At 39.7% G+C, this 25,923-nt stretch overlaps 1 protein-coding gene across 1 annotated transcript in view; it reads left to right on the forward strand.

Moving 5' to 3' along the window:
- SWAP70 (switching B cell complex subunit SWAP70) overlaps window positions 1-25,923 on the forward strand; it is a 67,784-nt gene that overhangs the window by 4,850 nt on the left and 37,011 nt on the right. Inside the window, exon 2 of the mRNA XM_045825591.1 lies at window positions 19,735-19,875. Coding sequence (XP_045681547.1) covers window positions 19,735-19,875 — 141 coding nt within the window. The remainder of the gene's footprint in view (window positions 1-19,734; window positions 19,876-25,923) is intronic.

The raw sequence follows: 25,923 nt of genomic DNA on the forward strand, positions 1-25,923 counted from the left end.
AAGTTGTTCTACTTTATCATTAGCCATTGTTAATTTTTTACTGTGTCTAATGTATAAATTAAACTTTATTGTGGTTATGTATATGTAGAAAAAACAGTGTAGATAGGGTTTGGTATTATGTGTGGTTTTTCGCATCTACTGGGGATCTTGGAATGCATCCTACAGCGACTACTGTAATTGTTTTATTAAGTAGCAGGCTAAAAGTTACATATCCAAAATTAGGGTTAAAATTTATCACTTCCGAAACTATGGGCATTCTAAAATATTTTGACACTTTTTGAATTACCTTCACAATTTTTGACAAAATGAATGGGTATGTTTAATAATTATGTAATGGACATTTAATGTGTTAGATAATGTGCCCTATGCTAATGGTAAAGGCGGAGGAAAAAGAAACAGGTGTGAATCTTTGCTTTCAAAGTGCTTACATTTTGGTAGGCAAATAAAGAGAATGATCAACTATTTGAGATATATCTATATAGAGATAGACAGTTGTCAGACAATTACCCTGTCTTTAAAAAATACAAAATCTGATTGTACAGATAAGAAATACAGAAATTAAAAAAAGAAAATAAAAAATACAGAAATCTTATTGGATCGAAGGTGTTGAGTGGGACAGAAGATAAGGGCTATGAGATTTTAGATAAAGAGGCAACGACGTTTTACTGGTGAGATTATTTCATGAAAAAACCTTTGAAATAAACTCTGAAAAAAGCTAGGATGTGACTATGAAGTAATGGAGAGGATTAAGCCCATTCTATTCATATTCAATGGATATTTATTGACTGCTGTTAACTATAAGGCATCCCTGTGAGCTATTGCAGCAGACAGGAATTAATCAGGCATTTATGGGGAATATCTGTGTAACTTATTTTGATTGGAGTATAAAATATGACTGGGTATGTGTTTGTGTATATGTATAAGAGAGAGGTATTGCTGGTAATAAAGCTGTGGAAATAGATTGGGGTGAATGGGTTTGAGTGCCAGGCTAGGTAGGTAGATGCTATAGGGCCTTCATGTTTCTCGGAGGTGACAAGCCATGATCAGAATTGTAATGGAGGAAGTCACTTAGGCAGCAACATATGTGCTGGCTTGAAGTGGATTGGGCAATTGCAGCAGGCCAGCTGAGAGCTAATGGGGATTGGAGGTGGTGAGGATCAACAAGGGGAGATGGTAAGTGAAGGAACTCTGCTGTCCACAGGCCTGAACCTGTGGTTGAGTGTGAAGAGAAATGAAAAGGACAGAATCAGAAATATCTCTTACTTCAAATGTGGATGAACCAGTGGATTACAGTGTTTTTTAATAGAAACAGGAAAGGTAGGAGAAGGAGCTGCTTAGAGAAGACCTAGTTAGTTTTGATCAAGTAGAGGTGTTGTTTTTAGATCTTCGATGGGTGGATGTTTAGCTGGAAATGATGTTGTTGGGAAGTGTGGGGCTGTTGGTACAGGATCTGGTAGTTGAAGCTCAGAAAAAGGAGAGAAGAGATTCATCAGTGCTCTTGGAGAATGGCCACAGTGGGTGGAGAGAGGAAAAATAGAAGCTAGGAGACCAGAAATTAGACATAAGAACACTTTGAGGCACCACTGGAGCTGAGGGAAAAGTGATTTTGGAGAAAGACATGGTCTCTTATCTGTGAGAGTTAACATTATTATTATTATTATTATTATTATTATTATTGCTATATATATATTTTGGAGATTGTAAAGCAGTGAGATTGATTCTTCCTTGCCAGAGCTCATAAACTACATATTTTTTCTCTAAAGAGAAGTTGTGAAAAGTTTGGTGTATTGCCATCATTTTAGAAATAACTTTATTTTTTATCTCTAAGGAGATTTCTTTGCAGTACAGTACTCACTTAGATAAAAGTGCTTGGGTCACTGCTATAATTATTTTTCTTGAGGGCCATAAAAATTATTTTTTATGTTTAATATCAACAAATAGCCTGTCTTTGAGTAAAACAAAAATTACTATCTAAATAAATTTTGAAACTTAAAATGCAAAGAAATAATAGTGTATGAAGGATATTATTTTGTTGTTATACATGTAGACTTCCATTAAACTTAATCAGACAAAAATGTAGCACACAGTTTAAAAACCACTTGTGACTTACGGAGACTGCTGTTGAAGCAGATCTAGGGTTGTCATCTAGGCATGTTTTCCTGTTAAAACTACCAAGTGCGAGGTCATTGCAGGTCTGTATCTTCTTTTTATTTTTTCCTGCTTTCAGTTATTTTATTTTATTTTTTAAATATATTTTATTGATTATGTTATCACAGTTGTCCTAATATTTCCCCCTTTGTACCCCCTCTGCCTTGTACCCCTCTTCCCTCCCGCAATCCCCCCACCTTTAGTTCATGTCCATGGGTTGTGCATATAGTTCTTTGGCTTCTGCATTTCCTATGCTATTCTTAACCTCTCCCTGTCTATTTTGTACTGATCATTTATGCTTCTTAATCCCTGTACCTTTTCTGCCATTCTGCCCCTTCCCCCTCTCAGTTGAAAACCCTCCAAATGATCTCTAGATCTGTGATTCTGTTCCTGTTCTGGTTGTTTGCTTAGTTTGTTTTTTTTAGATTCAGTTGTTGATAGTTGTGAATTTGTTGCCATTTTAATGTTTATAGTTTTGATCTTTTTCTTAAGTAAGTCCCTTTAACATTTTATGTAATAATGGCTTGGTGATGATGAACTCTAACTTGACCTTGTCTGGGAAGCACTTTATCTACCCTTCCATTCTAAAGGGTAACTTTGCTGGATAGAGTAATCTAGGTTGTAGGTCCTTGCTTTTCATCACTTCGAATACTTCTGGCCAGTCTCTTCTAGCCTGCAAAGTTTCTTTTGAAAAATCAGCTGACAGTCTTATGGGAACTCCTTTGTAGGTAATTCTTTGCTATTCTCTTGCTGCCTTTAAGATTCTGGCTTCTAAATCTTTAACCTTTGGCATTTTAATTATGCTGTGCCTTGGTGTGGTCCTCTTTGGGTGCAATTTGTTTGGGACTCTCTATACTTCCTGGACTTGCATGTCTATTTCTTTCACCAAATTAAGGAAGTTTTTTTGTTATTATGTTTTCCAATAAATTTTCAATTTCTTGCTCTATGTCTTCTTCTTCTGGCACCCCTGTGATTTGGATGTTGGTACATTTGGAGATATCCCAGAGGCACCTTAGACTATTCTTATTTTTTTGAATTCTTTTTTTCTTCTGGCTGTTCTGGTTGGATGCTTATTTCTTCTTTACGTTCCAAATCGTTGATTTGAATCCCAGCTTCATCCTTTCCACGGTTGGTTCCCTGTAGATTTTTCTTTATTTCACTTAGTGTAACCTTCATTTCCCCCTGTTCTTTTTTTATGTTGTTGCCCCCTACTCAATGAGTTCTTTGAGCACCCTGATCACCAGTGTTTTGAACTCTACATCTGATAGGTTGATTATTTCTGTTTTGTTTAATGGGGTGTCCAAACTTGGCATCTCTGGGCCACAGTGGAAGAAGAGTTGCCTTGGGCCACACATTAAATATACCAACACTAACGAAAACTGATGAGCAAAAAAAAAGGCTGTAAGTAAATTTACAATTTTGTGTTGGGCCACATTCATGCCATCTTGGGCTGTGGGTTAGATACCTCTGGTTAGTTCTTTTGCTGGGGTTTTGTTCTTTCATTTGGGCCGTATTTTTCTGTCTCCTCAATTTGGCCGCCTTCCTGTGATTGTTTCTGTGTATTAGGTAGAGCTGCTTTGACTCCCTTAGTAGCATGGCCTATTGTAGGAAAGGCACTTACAAATTGTGTGGGGCAGAGCCTTAAGTAATCACCAGGGTGGGGCAATTGCTTCACTGCTTTGTGGCTCTGTATAAGGGGAGGGCTTAGAGAGTGGACACTGCCACTGCCTGGTTTCTGGAGGTTTGCCCCCCACTCACCCTGTGCAACTGGTGCCTTTCTAGCTGTTGCCCTGGTGCTGAATCTCAGAGGGGGTGGGTCTATTTATGTTTTAAGTGTGTGCCAGCTTTGAAAATCTGGTAGTTTCTAATGCTGCCAACCCACACTGGTTTTCACAGCCTGAAGTTATGGGGATTTATCTTCCTGGCTCTGGAACCCTGGGTGTGCAGTCTGACCTGGGACTGGGAACATTCGCCCCCAAAGTATCCTTCGCAATTTTTATCCACCACGTGTGAATGTGGGACCACCCCTTCCGTAGCCTCTACCTCTCCTGCCACACTGTGTGTCTGCACCTCTCTGCCCATCTCCTCATCTCTGCCCCTCCTGCCTATCTGGATAAATGTGCCTTCTTTAAATCCTTGGCTGTCGGACTTCTGTACAGCTTGATTTTCTGATGGTTTTGGATGTTACTTGTTTTGAGGTCTATTTGTAATTCTTTCAGTGGTTGCACGAGGAGGCGCAAAGCGTGTTTACTTACGCCTCCATCTTGCCTGGAAGTCCAGTGTCTTCTTGATGTTTACCAGAGTACCCACCTCTCACCCCAAGAAAAAGGAAGGGAACCACTGCTGCCTTTCTTTCCTTACTTTGATTTTTTTTCTCCCTCTTTCTGCATTTTCTGTGATCTCCTTGGACTTTTTCCTGGCAACTGTGTACCCTCTGTAGGGGACCTCTGTCTCTCTGGCTTCAGTTCTGGCATTTCTGGTTCCCCACCTGAGTTATAGTTCTACTATTCTTCGCCCCCACACTCAGCCCGTGCACCCCATGGAAGTTATCAGCTGTATTGGCTTAATTTGCAGTTGGATTGTTGGAAGGCAACTCAGTTTTTTAAATTGTCATGTTGAGGATTTGGTGTTAGTCTATTTTTTTTTTAGGCTGGAATACTGAGAGAGAGAGAGACACTAAACTAAGTTATTGTTTTAAGTTAAGATTTTTCTAATTATGTAAGGATCTAGTTTTCACAGGTTCTGAAGTACATAGCCATAGGCTAGTAGTGGGGAAATAAATCTTTAGAAACACATTCTCTGCTTGCTTTTGAACTTGTATTATGAATAGTCTTTCCTTAGAACAAACAGTATTGTTTGTTTTGAATGCAATTTTGGTATACTCTATGGGAGTATTAAAAACTACTGAGAGAGCCCTGGCCAGGTAGCTCAATTGGTTAGAGCATCATTCTGATATGCCAAGGTTGTGGTTTTGATCCCCATCCCCACTCAGGGCACATATAACAATCAACCAAAGATGTATCAGTAAGTGGAACAACAAATTAGCCTGCCTCTCTCTCCCTAAAGAAACAAACAAACATGAGAGAGATTGATGGAAACTTTAAAAAATATCTACAGGTGCTAGGTATCTGTAGGTAGCTGAGTAAATATCGTTGAGTTTAATGTTAGGAATTCTTATTTATTTATTTATTTAGTTAGTTTTTAAAAGATTTTATTTATTTACCTTTAGAGGGGAGGGAGGGAGAAAGAGAGGGAGAGAAATATCAATGCGTGGTTGCCTCTGTCACACCCTTGCCCCTGCCTGCAACTAGGCATGTGCCCTGACCAGGAGGAATCAAACCAGAAGAAACTCCTTGCCTTACAGGCCTGCACTCAATCCACTGAGCTATACCAGCCACGGCAGAAACTTTTTAAATAGTTCATATATTTACATGGTATAAAATTCATAAAGTTCAAAAGGGTTCACAAAAGTAAAAAGCAAGTTTCCTCCAACACCTGGCCCTACTAGTTCCCTGCCCTGTAGGTGCCCATCATTACTGGTTTCTTACGTTCATTCTAGAGATCAAAATGTACCTTAAAACTAATACTCTTGTTATAGTTAAGTGTCGTCTTCTTAAATATAGCAAAATCTAGTGATATTTTTGCAACTTTATTATAGCTTTACTTTGCAATTGTGGTTGCAGTGTGAATTATATGTCAGTGCTGGAAATGTCTTGAAATAAGCTTATTGGCTCTGCACTTTTACCCCGTTGTTTTTAGAAACACAGGGTTTTGTTTTGTTTTGCCTTGTTGAAGTGAAAGGGCTTATAACTAGTGAGGATCTAAGTGAAAAAAATTTTTAGGAACAACAACATGGGTAGTTTGAATTTTTATCCATTTCTTAATGATAGATTTTCAACTAAATGTTTTTATACATCTTCTGAATAATGCCCTGTGTTCTGTTCTCATACAGGCATTTAGTCTAAAAAAATTTTAACCTTGCTCGTTACAAAAGTAAATGAGCCGGGCCAGTGGTCAGTTGAAAATATAAAGGAAGCAGGTGGCAGTGAAGGGCTTTCATTGTGTGAAACACAATGTAAAAGATATGGTTAATTCTTGTGAACTTGGCATGTGTAGTATTCCCTCCCTAATCTTCAGTGATTTGTTTCATTAACCCCTGTGGTAAAAGTTGTTTCTGTAGAGGAACTAAAACTCTAATAAAAACAAATGAGATTAGGGGATTGGAGTCATGAATGAACCTATAAAGGTCTTTGTAAATATATATATTTTTTATTTCACCAAAATAAAATGGAAAAGATAGCTCTTCAAATGAAGAGCATATAAAAGACATTTACACATTTTTAAATGGTAATAATGGATTCTGGGTTATTTCCTTTCGTCATTCCTTACTTGCTAGAAACTTTATGTGGGATAGCTTGGGAATTAATTGTTTTCTGTGTGTGTATGTGCACGGCCCTCTATCTTAACAACCAGTGCATTTCTAATCTTATGACTCAGAGCTCTCAACCTTCCTGATCCCTATTTTGTGTTTCCTTTGGGGTCTCACCATGGTCCCAGAGGTCCAGCTGGAAGCTGGAGAGAGAAAGAGGCTTTGTGTGACCTTTTCTTACTTGTCGTTTGCCCTCAGTGAGTAGGTCCTTCTCATTTCCTCTCTGCAGGAAGGTTATGGTGGTTCCCTCAGTGGTGATTAGGACACTCAGACTTGCCTCCTCAGTCCCTCTTAATGACCGTCTCTCTCCCTTCCTACAACCCAAGTCTAAGGTAGCCCTTTGCCTCTGCTGTCATCTTCCCCAAGTCTTCATTTCATAAATCTATTTTTCTGCTCTTTTTTTAAACCTTCAGGTTGATTCTTTTTTTTTTCTTCTTAAAATCTGTGTCTACTTGAAACTGCAATTCCTAGCAATTAATTAATTGTAGAAAGGTATTTAGGAGTAGTAAATCTGTGTATAGTCGAATTTCATACAAGGGAATCTTGTGATTAGGGAGAGATTTCTGAAATATTGGAAGAACTGATTTTTTCATCGTAGGACTCTTCCTTGTCTTCTATACTTTTTGCTTCTTTAGGAGTAATTAGTTTTATGACTGTGTTTGATTGGGACAAGGAGAGGGTATACGTGGGCATGGTGTACCAGCCAGAAGAAGTGACACCAGTTAGGATGAAAGTTGTTCTGCCCAGATGGACAGCTACCAGACGGTTGAAGGTACTATATTTCACTGGAAGACAGCTCTGGGAAGACGGACACTCTGTCTTACTAGGCCACACATCTCCATCATTTTTTTCAGTTCACAGGATGATGAATATCTCAGCCAGATGGCAGTTAATTTGGAGCTGAGAGCAGGACCTGATGGCCAGTTGACTTAACACTCAGTGACTTTCTTCAGTGACGATTTGAGAAAACACTGTTAGGTATTGGGATACCAGACTGTTAGTAGATAGAACCAGATTGAAATTCTGAAGTTCTTTACCTGGGTGTCTTTGAGGTATTTGCTTTCCTTCTTGTATTTAGGATTATCTGTTAAAGGGGAATAATAAGACATTTAACAACATGCATGCTTGCAGAGCTGGGTCTCATAAGCTTTGTGTGTGACAACAAAACATTTACTAGCCACCTATTCCCTACCAACCAATAATGATGAAGAAAATTGATCTACAGAACATTATATGAATTTGACGGTTTTCATCTACTAAGTACCTTTTCTTAGGGACTCTGGGGAAGAAATAAATATACAGCATTGTCCCTTACCCTGAGTAAGAAGACAGTACATGAAATGACTCCAACAGGACAACACAGAAGCAAGTTCTAGAGGGTGTGGAAAATGAGTGCTCTAGACCGTGTTGTCTGGTACGTTGGCCATTAGCCACATTTGGCATTAAGCATTGAAAAGTGGCCAGCCTGAATTGAGATATGCCATAAACATAACGTATATGCTAGGTTTTAGAGACTTTTAGTAAAGAAAAGAATGTAAGATATCTATTCAGTAACTTAAAATATTGATTACATGTTAAAGTTATAATATTTTGGGTGTACATTATTAAAATTTACCTGTTTCCTTTAACTGTTTTAAAATTGGTTATTAAAAAATTTTAATTTCACATGTAGTTTGCATTATATTTCTGTATAATGTCATATATAGAGCTGTGGTAGAAGTTCAAAGGAGACAGAGAAAGAAATGTAGACGAGAGTTTCATGGAGCAGACAGAACATCAGCTGTGTCTGGAGGGAAGGGGACAGTCTCTTGTCTAGTGTTGTCACAGAAAGATGGCAGATGCGGTGGTGGTTTTATAGGAAGAGCAAGGGCCGAAGTATTTGTAAGCAGTAAGGAAATTCTCTGGGTATAGAATGTTTTGAGGTGTACTGTAAATTTAGGATTTAAAGGGAGATAGGGTTACATTTTAGATGTGTTTGTTCTTGCACAGAATAGATGGTTGATAATGTATTGTTTGACCGACTACGTTAGATGAGTAGTTCAGAACCAATCCTATAAAGATGGGAAGTCAATAAAACTTTTTGGGTAGATGCATGACAAAGGTAGAGTTGTTGTTGTTCTTGAGACAGAGGGGAAGGGAGGCAGAAAGAGAGGGAGAGATACATCGGTGTGAGAGAGAAACATCAATCGGTTGCACCCCGACTGGTCCCTCAGCCAAGGCATGTACCCATGACCTTTGCCTTTGCTGGATGACGCCCAACTAACTGAGCCACACCAGTCAGAGCAACAAAGGTAGAGTTCTGAGATTATTTGGATGATGTGGGTGTGATCATTAGAGACGAGAGGCTGGACAAAGACGGGGAGACCAGTTGGGGGCTGCTATGGAATTTGAAGAGTAAGTTGATGAGTGTTGGACAGGGATGGTGGCAGTGGGAATCTAAACACGTATGTTCCTACCCCCCTTTTTTAATTTGAATTTTTATTTTTTTAAAGATTTTATTTATTTATTATTAGAGGGGAAGGGAGGGAGAAAGAGAGGTAGAGAAACATTGATGTGTGAGAGAAACATCTATCAGTAGCCTCTTGCATGCATCCCACACAGGGACCAGCCTGCAACCCAGGCTTGTTCCCTGACTGGGAGTCTAACCAGAGACCTTTTGCTTTGCTGGGTGATGCCCACCCAACTAAGCCACACCAGCCAGGGCTGTTCCCTACCTTTATAGAGCTTGGATTCTTGTGAGTTGTACAGGCCAGCAGACTGGCAGTTGGAATATAATGAGTTAAACTCAGAGGAAGAAAACCTGTCTGGCCTGTGGTGAGGACTGGAGGACTTAGGTCAGAGGATGCCACTAGAGGAAGAGACATTTGCCACTGACCTCAGGGGATGTATGAGACTCCTCTGTAAGAACATTGATAGTGAAAGATTTGGAAAGTAAATTTTTTGGAGGAACAAAGTGTCAGGAGAGACAGCACCGGCTGGAGCGTCAGGAGACTTGGGTGGCCAGGGGAAGTCATTTTTCCTTGCTGGGCTCCGGGGTCCTCATTTGTAAAGTGTGGATAGAGGATGAGATCTTCAAGGTTTAGCCTTCTAATTTAACTTGGTTAGCTTGGTGTGTTTAGCACACCCATATCCTAGTGAATAGTTGCTATTTAGCAACTCTCCGTTAGGGCCTCAGAAGGGAGAATGAGACTTGCTCCCGAGGGCCAGGAGCCCGTGTTTCCCCAGCCTTGATCTCTCCGGTTGGCCTTAAGCTGACAGAGCGTCTCTGCTCCGTGGAGAGAAGGAGGCGGCTCTCAGCTCACCAGGGCCCTTGTGACTCAGGGCTGCGGTTCCTTTCGTGAGGAGGGGGTCTGAGTGGGGCATCTCTGCGTCTGCCACGGAATCCTTTTGAAAAAGCAATTTCACACAAGATTGATAGGAATAGGTGCCTTATTAGAGGGACCATACAAGGACAGAGTGGTCAGAAGATGGGGGAGTGAAGGTAAACCTCAGATTTGTGATCTTTGTCATCATCTTTGGGTGTTCACTGGCTTCAGAGAAGACTGTCACTGAATGGAACTACCTAACTGCGCTTCTGTGCGGTTCTCTCTCACATACTTGTTAACTCTTATTGGGTCCTTCTTTTAGAAAATCTCTACTTGAATTTTGAGGAACTGGACTTCTTTACTAGATCTCAGGATAGATGAGTTAGGCCTGCTAGTTCTGGTGGTGTTAATAACTAATTGGAGGTGTTTACACCAGTTACTACCAGTAACACTGGTACTGGTGTTTTTTCAATCTAAAAGTGCTCTGAATTAGAGATTCCAATTAAACAAAAATTCTTTCTGGAAAGAATATACTCGTAGTATAGTGAAATGAACTCAAACACCCAGATCTAGATAAAGATGATGGAAAAGAAAAGGAAAACAAGAAGATTCTTTAATGGGACTCGCTTAGCCAGCGTCTGTTGACCATCGGGCTCTCTCTCTTCTGGCTTTGGTGTTGCACAGGTGGGTGAGCCCCAAACCCCCTCTTTAAGGGATTTACAGAGTAGTGGGAGAGAGGGACACAGACACTTCTTAGAAGTGATTTATCTTCTTAAAGACATTTGTTATGCTGCAGTCCAGGGGGAGGCTGGGTTCTAAGGAGGCTGTCCCAGACTGGGAGACTTTGCTGCCCACAGAGTGGCTTCTTCAAGAGGCATGGCAAAGTGTAACTCTTCGTGGATGACTCTCACTTGAGTCATCCTTTATAGTCCTACAGTGATCTCTTCATACTTTATAATTTTACTGGTGCTTTCTAGCTAGAACCTCCAGACATACTTAAAGTTTTCCACAAATTTAAAAGCTTCCCTTTTTTCTGATCGTAAAGATAATACCTAGACTATTTAAACAACACATTATAATATAGAGGCAAAGTACAAGCACCTGAAGTTCCACCACCAAAGGCAGATGCAGTTAACTTCTCTGTGAATATCTCTCTCACATCTCTCTCTCTGTCTCCCCTCCCCTTCTCCCTCTCTCCATCTCTCCATCTCCCTTTCCCCTACATGCACACACACGTGCATATACATGCGTGTGTATCCTTTTATATAAATGGGATCATATTTCACATGCTTTTGCAACCATTTTTTACCATCTAATCATTTTTTAAAATGTTATTTAAATTCATTGGGGTAACAGTGGTTAATAACGTTACAGATGTACAACTTGTTAATACAACATCTGTATACTGCGTTGTGTGCTCGCCACCAAAAGTCTGATCTTCTCCCGTCACCATACATTTGACTCCCTGACCCTTTTCCTCCTCTCCTCACCCCACCTTCCCTTCAGGTAATCATCATTCTGTTGTCTGTGTCTATGAATTTGTTTGTTTCTTTTGTTCATTTGTTGCTTTTTATTTTACATACCAAATATGAGTGAAATCGTATGGTTTTTGTCTTTTTCCATCTGACTTACTTCATCTTACATGGTATTGTCCAGATCCATCCACATTTTGCAAATGGCAATATTTAAGCTTTTCATGGCTGAGTAGTATTCCATTGTATACATGCATGTACCACATCTTCCTTATCTCGTTATCAGCAGAAGGACACTTAGGTTGTTTCCATGTCTTGGCTAATGTGAATAATGCTACAGTGAATATAGGGGTACATACATCTTTACAAATAACTGTTTTCAAATTTGGGGGTAAATACCTAGAAGAGAGATTGCTGGGTTGTATTGGGCCTTTATTTTCCATTTGTTGAGGGACCTCCATATTGTGTTCCATAGCGGCTGCACCGATTTGTGTTCTCACCTCCAGTGTACGAAGGCTCCCTTTTCTTCACGTCCTCTCCGGTACTTACTATTTCTTGTCTTATTGATAATAGCCATTCTGACAAGTGTGAGGTGGTATCTCATTGTGGTTTTGATTTGTATTTCCCTCTTAAGTAGTAAGGTTGAGCATCTTTTCATATATCTCTTGGCCACCTGTATACCTTCCTTAGAAAAGTGTGTAGTCAGGTCTGTGAGGTATTGTTTGCAAAAATCTCCCATTTGCTTGGTGGCCTTTTTGGGTAACCTGTCTTCTTAAGTAGTATGTTAGGGTCCTCTTTCCATATCAATGCACATAGACACAGAAGCCATTCTGTCTAATGGCTAGAAACTCGTTCACTGTGTTGATGTATCCTGCTTTATTTAACCACTCTCTTATTCACAGGTATTTGAGATGTTTTGGATGCTGCTAAACATCCCCCGATGCATAGGCCACCTCGTCCTGCTCCCCAGACTGAGAATTACCTGGCCGGGAATGTCAGTAGTGTTGGGGAAAACCTGCTCTCCGCCTTCTCCAGTGTTTGGGTGTTGGAAATCTTTACTCCCCTGTATGTTCTCAAACACCAGGCAAAAACTAGTAACTTTTGAAATTTGCATTATTTTGATTGTTAGTGAGGTTAAGCATCTTTTCCTATATTTACTAGTCATTAGTTTCTTTTGTGAATTTTCTATTCATGTCTGTTGTCCATTTTTTATTAGGTGTTTCATTTTTCACTTAATAATTTCTAAGGGTAATTTGAATTTCTAAGGAGCCATTAGACTTTGTTTATGGTGCCCTTTTTAAAGGGAAATGTAAAGATTTTTGTGTAGTCAACTTTGCCAATGTTTTATTTGATTTCTGAAGAGGGCTAAGTTAATGAATTGTCCGAAAGAACTTACTGAAGGTGGTTCATTTGGAATGTAATCCAGTGGTATTTACTGTAGTTTAGTGGCATACGTCCTGTGGACCACAGATGGTTTTGAGTTAGATTTCCTGCCTTCGTCTGTCCATAAGTGTTAGGCTTCTACTAAATTCTCCCTTAACCCTGTGCTAGTCACTGTGAAGGGTATGGAAGAAACATATTAGGCAAGGTTTCCTCCCTTACTGAGCTGCAGTTAGATATTTGAGATAGCGGCTAGGATGTGAAACAATTCATTTAAATGCTGAATAGGAGTTCAGTGGGCAGAGTTTATGAAGAATGACCCAGTCTTGAAGGCTATGACGAGGCAGAGGGAACGTTTCCAGCACATGGCATCGTTGTGGGACAGGCAGTTAGGAGACCTCGGATCTTGTCCCTACTTTGGCACTAATCAGTATGTGACTTAGGCCGAGTCTCAGGCCCCAGTCTTTTTATCAATGAAATAAGGAGATAGCAGTAGTCTATTTCCTAACATTGTTGTCATAATTAAAGTATTATGGTTTTACTGTTTACTGAGAATTTTTGGAACTGATTTGTTTGGCATTTATAGAAAGTCTTCTGCATTCTGGGTAGCATGCTAGGTGCTGTGGGAATGCAAAGATGGGTAAGAGATGGGCCTTTCAGAAACTTATAGTCTTCTTTTTTTTAAAGATTTAATTTATTTATTTATTTATTTTTAGAGAGGGAAGGGAGGGAGAAAGAGAGACAGAGAGGAACATCAATGTGTGGTTGCTGGGGGTCATGGCCTGCAACCCAGGCATGTGCCCTGACTGGGAATCGAACCTGCGACACTTTGGTTCGCAACCCGTGCTCAATCCACTGAGCTCTACTGGCCAGCCAGGAGAAACTTATAGTCTTATAGGAGGGAAAAATTAGGTGTGGTAGTGTAAAATAAGAAATACGGAGTGCTTGGAAACAGAGCATTGACTGGCAGCGGCTTTAGAAAGGGATGACGTTTATTTTAGGGAGGGGTGGTGGGAGCAAAGGCCTGGGGGAGGAAGGAGGGTGGTACAGGGTTTGTTTAGGGTACAGTGAATAAACTGGTTTGGCTGAATTTGTACCGTTGGTACAGAGGGTAGGAAGACATAAGGCTAGAAAGGTAAAGTGGGGCTGGCTTGTTGAGTGAGTTAAATATGGAGCTCAGACACTTACTTGTGTTGCCGGAACAGGACTGACTGGGTCGAGGTGGGTCTGTCCCGGCACAGTCTGGATCCTGTGGGTTCTTGACTTTGTGCAGGAGAGACTTCACGATATGAGTCAGGTGATTTGGAATATATGTTTATTAAAGCTGGGAACAGTGAATGAAACAAAGGAGGGTTTAAGATAGAAGAGGCAAGATCATAGCAACAGGAGTGGGCCTAGGTGAGGCTGCCTTGGCCCTTTAGAAAGAGAGTCACAAAGGCAAAGAGGTGGCCAGCTGGGCTGCATGGGCTCAGGAAACAAGTTACAGAGGCAAAGGAAGGCCTTTGGAGACAGGCTCAGGGCATCAGCCTGGGGTGAGCTGCTGCTCTCCCCTGCTCCCCTGGTTGCAGGACTCCTGGGAATCTTGAGAGATCAGGAGAAAGAGAGCAAAGATACAGACCTGAGGAAGGAAGGAGAGGGGGGAGGCGTGGGAGTGCTGAAGGGGGAGCTGGCGCTGGGTCTTTCCTCTTCCTGGTTTTATCTGTTTTCTAAGGCAGGAATTTTAGAGGAGGTCTCAGTCAGAATGTTTATCAACTTTCCAAATGTGTCCTTTGATATACCGATGCATCAAAATGAGCATATGGGGGATCAGGGTCATTCTCTGGTGGTCCGTTTCACCTCCAAAGAATGTCACGGGAGAGGGACCAGGATGGGACCCAGGCTGGTCTGCCCCCTGCATGGTCTGGAATATGTAAGCTGTTTGCTCCTGAGGGTTCTTGGTCAGGGAAGGTAAGACCTTGTGATTTGTCACCTGGCTGTAAATTGCTTGGCCTTGTTTAACTATCTCAGTTTCCCCATTCCACTTGCCAAAGAATGTTCCTAGCTTCTGCCTGAACTGCCTCATTTGGCTTTTACTTTTGTAGGCTTTTGATGAATTTTAGACAAGAAGATGATATGATGTAAACAGCAGATAGTATGAGTGAGTCATGACTTTGAGATTTCCGAGGCTGAATATAATGAAGATGACAGTGTGGGGCTAAAGTAGGCTTACAGTTGTTTGTGTGGAAGATAATATAATAACTACTAAATAATAATACAAATTAAGTTGTTTCATGTACTTACAACTGTGAACCTGCTTTTGTCCCACCGCGTGCTGAAGAGAAAGCAAGCAGGACCAAGCAGGACGCAAGTAGTGACAAGCAGGATGAGGAACATTGTCGGGAAAGGGAAAATGACTCCATGGGGTAAGGGGCAGGACTTCTGTTAGACAATGCTCTGAAGGCAGGGTATAGCCCTGGTAGGAAATGGGTCATTCTGGTTCATTGTTAGGAAGCGTTTTCTGGGAATTTGCCATTAGGTTGAAATTTTATAAATCAGACAAGAATTTTTATGTCTTAAAAAATGACTGCCCGTTATGAACTATTATTCTATATTGTGTCCGTTCAGATAAGCTTGTTGGACTGGAGCTCTCCACCCCCCTTTTCAGGGTTGAGTATTGCCCATTACGCACATCCTGTGAAGGGAAACTGCGACTGGGGCACATTGCAGAGAACCTTGATAATCTCCACATCTTCGGGAGGGAGGAGGGTTGACATTGTGCGCTCATGTGCGTTAAAACACTGTTAGCTGTTCATCATTCTTGATTTCATTTTCATAATGCTTGGAGCAAAATGCTTCAAAAGGGTAAATGGCAAACCAGGAGCAGACCACACCAGCAGGACCCGTGCAGTTGATTAGCTGTCTCTCGTCAGCAGAGGCCCTGCAGAGCCGTAGCAGACAGCTCTGACGGGACTGGGGAGATGAGTTCCTGGCGTGGTTATGGATCTTTTATTGTAGTAACAATAGGTTATTCTTCAAGTCAGGGGAATGAGAGCAAAGGTGCTTAGCCATCACGTGGGTACTGAAAGAATGGCCTTTGGAGAGCAGGTATTTGAAGTGAGGTGTATTTAACTTTTTCAAGAAACTTGCAGACTCTGATGAGAGTAACTCAGGGGCAGTCCTTTCACAAATCAGTAATGTGTAGTCCTCTTTCCTCTTGATTGCTTTTGTCCTGATCTGCTTTCCAGCTTCCTCAATAGTTTCGCCCAAAGGTGGTGGGTGCTTGGAGATGGGGCTCCCAGAGAGAGAATGGTCCCATGTGTAGTTCTTCACCACTGGATTTAATTTGGCTCCACTAAATAGCACCAGCATTTTGTTAGGTCCTGGAGAACTGACTGGGTGGGGCTGGGGGACCAGTCTGTCACCGCACTTGAGCAACAAGCATTCATGGCCAGAGTCACTTGTGTATAGGCAGGGCTCTCTTTCCAGAAAGAGTGGGAAGGCAGCACAGGGTGGATGTGTAGTCTGGTCTAGTCCAGTTCCTGTACTAGGTGCACAACATATACAGCTCTGATGTGGGGCACATCTCCTGATCTGACTTCAGCCTCTTCTTCTGTAGGATAGCAGTGATATCTACTCTCCCAGGCGAGAGACCAAGACCAGCAAATGGGTGATGTGAGTTTACTCAAAAGTGTCAACTGCTGTTTAAGCTTCTGGAGCGTTTACTTCTTGTGTTTAGTTTATGTTCTGGCCCTCAAAATTTTGGTTTCTCTATACGTTTTACTTTTCATGTAAGAAAAACTTGAGATGCTCCCCAGTCTTTTAAAAAACTGCTGATAAAAATTTTAAAGATGTTTTAAAGAAAGCACACATTTTTTTTCTTTTTTAGTAACAATACCTTTTTAGTTACCTGTTACTCAGTGTGTTATTTTGTTTGGAGAAGAGTTCCCTAGTCTAGGCCTTACTAACAATGAAAAAAGATGAATTTCTGATCTAAATTACAGCTCTTTGGTTGAATTCATGAAATGAGTTTGCATCAACAGTTAAGGATTGGGCTTTAAAAATTTTTAGAAACAAGCCCAGCTCCTCCTTTTGCAGTGAGTATGCTGGGGCTAAGTGACTGAGTAGCAGAATATTAAAGTACTCAAGAAGGGAAAATGGCGAGCCACTGAACGGGAACAGACCACACGAGCAGGCTGGCCTTGAGGTTTTCTCACCTACGGTCCCTGTTACTGTAACTTGCTGCCTCCCTCACAGTTTGCTTGACTAAATACAGGTGTTTAAGAAAATCATCATTGAATTCAGCAGTCCCTGCATTTAACAAAAGCGCTGTTTATTTGTCCAAGTATGAAGTGTAAAGTTCAAATCTGAATCTTTTTCAGTGGGATCAATGAACCACCCACCAAAAACCAAGTGTTCCTAATTACTACAGGGTGTTGGGCCAGTGATTATAAAACCTGAATTCTAGTCCTTAGTTCTGCTAAATAATCTCATTCAAGAAAAACACATTTAATCTCTTTGGATTTAATGTCTTTGAGCCAGTACTTACCAGCTAGACAATGACCAGAATGACAATATGGGGTCCAAGGACCCTGCCAGGACTTGAAGTTGGAGGATCTCTGAAACCCAAAAGCGGAGAGAGGGGTGGGTATGCGAGAGAGTTGTGTCTCCTTTTTGTATCCTGAAGATTTTGCATTAATCAGCTGCTTATCCATATTTTTCCTCTACCTGGAAAGCCTTCTACTTTTCCCCAAAACCCTTTTGCTATCCAAAGCTCTCCTTATTTTAAGGCCCAGGTTGCTTCCTACTTCCTCTGTGAAGTCACTGTAGCACACACAACTTCTCCTCTCTGAACTCACTAGTGCCCTTGTATCTCTTTCATCTGTTAATCATTGTATTTGCTCTGGAATATGTCTTCCTTTTATATGTAATCCCTAGGGAATTGGTTAATGTAGAAGAAAAAGTGCCGAGTTGGAAGATAAATAGATGTAGCTGTGTGCTCTTAGCTGGTCGCTTTAAAAGTATATATTTAATTTTTAATTTTTATTTTTTAAGTTGCATTTTATTGTTTTTGCTATTACAGTTGTCCCATATTTAATTTTTTAAGGAGTACATTTTTGAATAGGTAATTTTTTTCAATACAATTAAAAGGGGAGGTACAGTGAAAAGTTGTCTTCTGCCCGTGGTCTAACATCAAACTAGTCTTCCCCCCACTGTTATTAATTTTTTTATGTATCCTCCTGGAGTTTCTTATTTTTTCTTCCTTTTTATTTTACATAAAAGATGACACACTAATGTAGTCTTAGGTGTGTTGGTAATTTATATTGGAGATATTTTCATGTCACTACAGAGTGATCTTCTTCATTGTTCTTAATATTTTGTGGATGGACCATAATTTAATCAGTGGCTGGAAATTTTTAGTTGGGTAAAGTCCCAAACGATTTTAAAATGTGAATGACCTCTGAGCCTTATCTAAGAAATATGCTCTTTATTTATCTAGAACTCATTCTGCAGTACTTCACAATTTGTAAGCACTTTACATTCTTAAAGTTAATTCTCATAGAACCTCTCTGGGGGTAGGTAATTACTCGATAGGTTTCACCAGATAAATAGAGAAAGGAAATATCTATTCAGTCTTTTGCTGACTATGGTGTAAAATTCTTTAGTAAAAGTCCCACCATGCTCTTTTCATGTGCTCTGTTGCTGGCAAATAGAGGGGGTTTTTTTTTTTTTTTTGGAGAAACACAGCCTGCTTTGTAGGGGCCGATAAAAGTCTTCATTACTTCATTTACAACCATTTGTGAATTTACTTCCTTTACTTTTACTTCCTTAAAACCAGTAGAGCATGTAGAAAAGGACCTGCACAGAAATGAAGCTTTGAGAAACAAAACAAATGTAGAAAGAAGATATGCAAATATTCTTTTTATAGATTCAATTTTTTTAATCTTAAAAATCTTTAACTGAAATATATGTATGCAGAAAAAAGTGACTTGTTTAATAGAATTAAAAGTCTTCATGGAGATGAATCTGGCCCTTTAAGTGATTAAATGGGCAGGGCTGAGAAAAATAGGAAATATTTAACCTGGGATTTAACATTTAATAAGAATCTGTGTTAAAGGAAGTGCAGCCTTAAGCTATGTAATTTGACCTGTTAAGAATGCACGAATGACCAAAAAAAAAAAAGCACAAATGAAAAGGAAAAGAATGTACAAATGAAATGGAAAGAATTTAAGTTTTATTTTAAAATTTGTATGTAATGTGTAACAAGATTAATACTGAAGCAGCCCAAACTGCTAATTCAATCACTTGATTGTTCAAGTGTTACTCAGGCGGTCACCACGACCAGCGACTCATTATAGATGGAATGCTAATTTTCTACAAAATATTTCAACCATTTTAGTAATTCCTGAGATATTTTTGCTATTGATTTTTCCCGTAGTTATAAAATGGGCCCTTGATGTCTTTCTCTATTTACATTTACACTTTTATGTAGTAGTAATGCTGAAAACAGCCTAACATCAGATTTTTTAGAGATTACCAATTAGCATTTATTGTATTTGTATAGTAACTTGGCCCTTTCTAGTGCACAAATGAGAAAACTGCAGCCCGGAGAGCTGGTGATTGGCCAGGGCAGCCGCCTTGTCCAGAACTAGGTTCTTTTTCTTGCAGCTGTAATTGGCCAACACTGGACTAGTTGGGGAGAAGTTTAATTTCAAACACATTCTCTTGTTCTTGCTCTCCTTTTTCTTTCTAATGTGGGACAGTTAATAAAAGACCACAAGGTTGCATGGAGCCTGGCTCACTGTGGGCATGTGAGAGAGACTTTTTGAAGTGAACCCAAACTGGGGAGGGATGAAACACTCATGGGTAACATGGGAGCTGGCAGCTGAGCAGTGCCCCGTATCTGTTACTTTATTCTCCATCTTTCTTACCCCAGGGCACGGAGCAGCCCGCTGTGTTCGGACAGCGAAGGTACGGCGTGCTGGTTAGTGGAGGCCTTTAAACGACTTTCTTTCCCTCTTAGGTCCTTTCCCACAACCTGTGCACGGTGCTGAAGGTTCCGCATGACCCTGTTGCCCTTGAGGAGCACTTCAGGGATGATGACGAAGGGCCAGTTTCCAATCAGGGCTACATGCCATATTTAAACAAGTTCATTTTGGAAAAGGTATGATTTTGTCTAACCTCTTCATGTTTACAGTGTTGTTTGATTTACCTATTTCAAGTGGGCATAAAAAATAATGAAATCTTATCATTTGCAACAGCATGGGTGGACCTAGAGGGTATTATGCTTCGTGACATAAGTCAGACAGGGAAACACAAATACTGTATGATTTCATTTTTATGTGGGATCTAAAGAATAAAATAAATAAACAGAAACAGACTCATAGATACAAAGAGAACTGGCGGTTGCCAGAGTGTGGAGTTAGGGCACTGGGAGAAAGAGTTAAAGGGACTAAAAAGCACAAATTGGTAGCTACAGAATAGTCACAGGGATGTAAGGAAAGCATAGGAAACAGAGTAAAAAATAAAGCGATAACTATGTTGTCAGGTGGATACTAGAGATATTGAGGGGAATACTATATAAAGTATATGATCGTCTAACCACTAAAACACAAAAACCAAACCTTGTGAATATACTAAGAACTACTGTATTGTATACTTTCAGAAGTGACTCTTATGGTACATGAATTATATCTCAAAAAATTTTTAATAAAAAAACGATGTATGAGCTCTCAAAACTGGATAAGGTGATGCTGTTTTTTCTGGAGCTTTTTTGGGCTGCTGTTCTGTTCATTGATCGGGTAGCTCCTTAGTACTCTATAGTTGCTTTGTATATAAATATGTTTCATGTTCAGCAAATATTTGATGACCTGCAGTGTGCATGTATTTAATCTTAAAAAATAAAGATAGTAAATATCTGTTATTAAATATAGAGTATGCTGGGAAAATTTCAGAAATCTAGAAATTGCTTTGTTTTTCAGTGCTAGAATTGGTGGGGTCTGGGGCAGTGGGTAGAGAAACATGGTTTAATATCTTAAGGTGTTGGACCCAAATCCTGCATTTTGATCTCCTGGGTGTAACTTTCTTTAAGCATCTTGAATTTTATGTTTTAAAGGGGTATTTTATTTTAGCATTTAGGTATCTTAAAGTTTTGTAACCGGGGAGAAAATACAGCAGTGTTTTAAAAGTCCAAAATTAGCCACTAAATTTGGAGAAAAACTTATTCACCGAATGGGTGAGGATGTGATGAAACAGTGAGCCCTTGTTTACTTGTCCCTTACCACCTGGAGTGGAATTTTGCCTGTCCTTCAACCCAAATAAAGCTGCCAAGGTTTCCATGGTGTAGGCTTAAATTGAGCAAAGATTAGTGCTTTGTTTTGAAACTTAGTTAAAAAAATGCCAATAGTGTCTGAAGCATGTTAACATAAAATTTAGAGATTGTCACCAGTTATGCAAAAGAAATATGTAATAACGATTAAATATTTGCCAGATGTGCTTTCATGTGTACACGGTCTCATTTGATCTTCATGCTAATCCTGTGCCGCATAGTTGGGATTCTCATCCCCATTTGTCTCCAGAGGAAGCAGAGCATAATGTTGCTTAGCTAATAAGAGGTAGGTAGATTGTGAATCTGAGCCATTGAACTTCTAGACCGGTGTTCTTTTTTTTTTAAAGATTTTATTTATTTATTTTTAGAGAGACAGGAAGGGAGGGAGAAAGAGAAGGAGAGAAATAGCCATTGTGCGAGAGATACATTGATGGGTTGCCTCTCACATGCCCGCCCCCGGGGACCTGGCCTGCAACCTAGGCATGTGCCCTGACCACGAATTGAACCAGCGACCTTTTGGGTTACAGGCCAGCACTCAATCCACAGAGCCACACCAGCCAGGGCTACATCTTTTTTTTTCCCGTCAGATCGGCAAAAAATTAATATTTTGGGGGTGTATTTTAGTGATTAGTTTATGTGTGCCATGAGATGAACAAGGTTGAAAATCACTGGTCTGGGCTTTATGATTAAACTCAATACTCTGTTGGCAATATGCTAAGTGCTAATTGGGGAATCTGCTACTTTCTAACACTTTTTTTTTTGTCTCTTTGGAAACATATACATGTAAAAGATAAACACACAGGAGAAATATTTTAGTTCAATATAATTAATGTCCCTTCTCTAGAGGCTAGCAGCCTCTATATTCTGTTTTCCTAGGCTGACATTTATACTTTTTCACCAGAAGTCTCAGTTCATAGGTCAGTTGTAGTTCTTCCATAAAATGAGATTTCAGATTTCTGTTAGTTGAATGAGTATGCCTTCAGCACCCAAAATGTCTTCAATTATGTGCCTAACAACTAGCATTTAATATGAAGTGGTGCGGCTCTTAAATACCCAAAACCATGCTTTTGTACGGTTCCTTATTTTCTTTTTTTAAAAATTAATTTGTCATTGTATTATCTTTTTTTTTTCCATCCTCACCCAAGGACATTTTTTCATTGCTTTTTAGAGAGAGAGGAAGGGAGAGAGAAAGGGAGTGGGAAACATCAGTGAGAGAGAAAAGCGCCCATTGATTGCCTCCCATGCTTTCTCAGACTGGGGACATATGCACCCAAACTGTGGACTGAGCCCCAGCCTAGGTGTGTGCCCTGACTGGTAATCTAACCTGCAGCCTTTCGGTTACAGGACAACACTCCACCGAGTTACACTGGCCAGGACTGCATGGTTCTTTCTTATTTTCCTTTATGTTATTTTTTCTTCCATTGTTGCTTAAAAGTTATATAGTGTTAACGTGGCACAATGGCCAAATTGGACCCCAGATTTTCATCATTTTTGTGAAGTCGTGCAGGACTAGAAACTCCTGAGTGAGTAAAGAGGTTCTGTGCTGAGTACTGTGGATTGTGGATGACTTAATGCCATTGGACATATTGGCCAGCAGTATAAATCTAAAAGTGATGCCGTTTCAAGAAATAACTTAGGAAAAAAAAAACAGCTTTATTGAAACATAATTCATACACCATACAATTTAAGTTTTCTAAATGTACAATTAGTGGTTTTTAATATGGTCACTTTTTTGTGCAACCATCACCACCACAGTCAACTTTGAAATAGTTTCATCACCTTCCCTCAAAAAACCATACCCATCAGCACACACTCGTCCTCCTGCACAGCCCTAGGCAACCACTGATGCATTTTCCATCTCTATGGCTTTGCGTGTTCTGGACTCGTACAGTGTGAATGGAACCATAATGGATGTGACCTTTTGTGTCTGCCTTCCTTCACTTGGCATAATGCTTTCAAGGTTCATCCACCTTGTAGCACGTAATAGTACTCCATTACTTTTTATGGCTGAATAACATTCCATCATGGATATACTGCATTTTATTTGCACACTCAACAGGTGATAAGCATTTGATTTATTTCTGTTTCTTGGTGGTTATGAATTTGCTGCTCTGTGCATCCATGTTCAAGTTTTTGGGTGGATATACAAGTATGTTTTCAGTTCTCCTGGGCCTATATAGTTATGGAATTGAGTCATATGGCAACTATATGTTTAACCTTTTGAGGAATTGCCAAACTTTTCCAAAGCAGCTGTGCTTTTACTTTCCTACCGGGAACATGTGCAGGTTCTAATTTCTTCATATTCTTACCAACACTTGTTATTTTCTGTCTTTTTGATTATAGCCATTCTTGTGGGGGGAAGGTATGGTATCTTACTATGTTTTGATTTGTATCTCCCTGATGATTAATATGAAATATCATTTTTAAGTGGTTTTCTTATTGTAAAATGGTTTTCTATATTGTAAAAACAGGCTCTGGTAGTACATTTCACTAAAAGGAGCTTTACTGTATTACCCATCACCTTACCATCTAGAGGCAGCCACTGTTAAAATGTTATGTTCACTTCGAGTCTCTTTTTTAAAATACATTTGTATATATTTTTCAAGCTGGGATCATATTGAACACTTAACATTAATATTTGCTTTTCTGTGCCATTAAAATCTTTTTGAGAACATTAGTATAAAGATAAAAATGCTAACATTTATTTAGTCTATTTTGCATCAGGCACTATGCTAAATGTTTTAAACAAGTGTTACTAGTTTGGATGAAAATTCTAGTTTAGAGAACATGTGAGTTTAGTTTTGTAAATACTTTTGGCACTTTGGGTCAGAATTGAGGTCCATAATTGCTGTCTTACTCATATGCATGGGTTTTGGTGAAAAGCAAATATGTGTTAAAAATAAGAACAACTCTATACATTTCTTTCTGTGAAATTATCTTCCATTCGGACACCTTGAAATCAGTGACAGCCATTATTACTAGTTTTCCAAAAGATGTGAGACTATCAATTTAATGTGTATGGTATGAACTAGGATTTGGGAGCAGTTAGTAATCTTAGATGGAGTGTGGAATTGCAGATTTCCAGACCCTTTACAGTTAGAATGGACTTAGAGATCATCTCCATTGAAGTCCAGCATCTGTGTTGAGGCACTCAGGGCTGTGTTCTGTTCGGCCGCTGCCAAGTTCTCCAGCCTCCACTTTCTCCACTCCCCTACTTGTTCCCTTCAGTGCAGCCGTGCTGGCCTTCTCTCTGTTCCTCAAATTGTGAAGACCCTTCCTGCCACAGAGCCTTCAGACGCTCTGCTTCTCTGCTGTAAGACTTCCTCCACCCAGGACATGCGACTGATTCCTGTTCATCCTTTTAGGTCCTAGCTTGCTTGTCACTTCCTCGGGGAGGTTTCTGTAGGTAGCACCACACCCTTCTGAGAGCGAACCAGCTCTGCTCTTCTGTGTTCTCAAGCATCCTCTGCTTTTCCCTCGTAGCCGTTACCACAGTTTTTATCATATAAAAAGGTGGTTGCGTTATTGCTGTGTTGTTCAATATCTGATCTGCCCCTGGGGTGTGAGTTCTGTGGTAACAAGGACTGGTTCACTGTTGTCCAACTCTACTGACTGTTTTCTCTGTGTACAGAAGTGTGTTTGTTTGATGTAGTTTTATTTGTCTGTTTTTGTTCCTGTTGGCTGTGCTTTTAGTGTCATATCCAAGAAATCATTGTCCATTCTAATGTCATGAAGCTTCTTCCCCCTTATGTTTTCTTCGAGGAGTTTTATGATTTCAGGTCAGTTAGATCTTTCCTCCACTTTGAAATAATTTTTGTGTATGATATAAGGTAAGGGTCCATCTTTACTCTGTTGCAGTTGGATATTTTTCTTTCTGACACCATTTGTTGAAGAGACTGTCCTTTCCTCACTGAGTAGTTGTTTCGGCACCCTTGTTAAAGATCACTTGACCTTACACGTGGGGGCTTATTTCTGGGCCTCTTTTCTGTTTGATGGTCTGTCTGTCTTTATGTCAGTGGGATACTGTTTTGATTACGGTGGCTGTGTAATATATTTTGAAATTAGGAAGTGTAAGGCCTCTAACTCCGTTCTTCTTCTCAAGATTGTTTTGGTTATTCATGGTCCTTTGCGATTCCATATGAATTTTGGGATAATGTTTCCTGTTTCTGCAAAAAATGCCATTGGGATTTTGATAGGGATTGCACTGAATCTCTAAATTGCTTTGGGTAGTATGGACCTTTTAACAATATTGTCTTTCAATCTGTGAATATGGGCTGTCTTTCCATTTATTTGTCATCTTTAATTTCTTTCAGTAATGTTTTGTAGTTTTCAACACACAAATCTTTTGTCTCCTTGGTTAAGTGTATTCTTAAGTATTTTATTCCTTTTGATACTTTATAAATGGGATTGTTTCCTTAATTTTTTTCAGATTGTTCATTTTTAATATATAGAAATACAACTAATTTTTGAGCATTGATTTTTGTATCCTGAAATTTTGCCCAATTTGTTTGTTAGTTCTAACAGCTCTTTTTGTGGACTCTAGCATTTTCTAAATATAAGAAAGAGTATGTCATCTGCAATCAGAGATAATTTTACTTTTTCCTTTCCAATTTGCCTGCCATTTATTTATTTCTGTAGCCTAATTGTCCTGGCTAGGACTTCAGTGCTGAAAGGAAGTGGCGAGAGTGGGCATCTTTGCCACGTTCCTAGTCTTAGAGGAAACGCTTTTAGCTTTGACTCTATTCGCTGTGGGCTTTTCATACATGATCTGGTTTTTGTACTTTGTAAAAAGGTGTAAATGCTATCATTTAATATTCTTTTACCTTGGAGCATGATTAAACCAAAGGATAGAGGATTAGATTTTAGAGATGGAGTGAGCCAGAG

This window comes from Phyllostomus hastatus, unplaced genomic scaffold (genome assembly GCF_019186645.2).
Source record: "Phyllostomus hastatus isolate PE091 unplaced genomic scaffold, TTU_PhHast_1.1 phas_scaffold_585, whole genome shotgun sequence".
In the NCBI taxonomy this organism is placed as follows: Eukaryota; Metazoa; Chordata; class Mammalia; order Chiroptera; family Phyllostomidae; genus Phyllostomus; species Phyllostomus hastatus.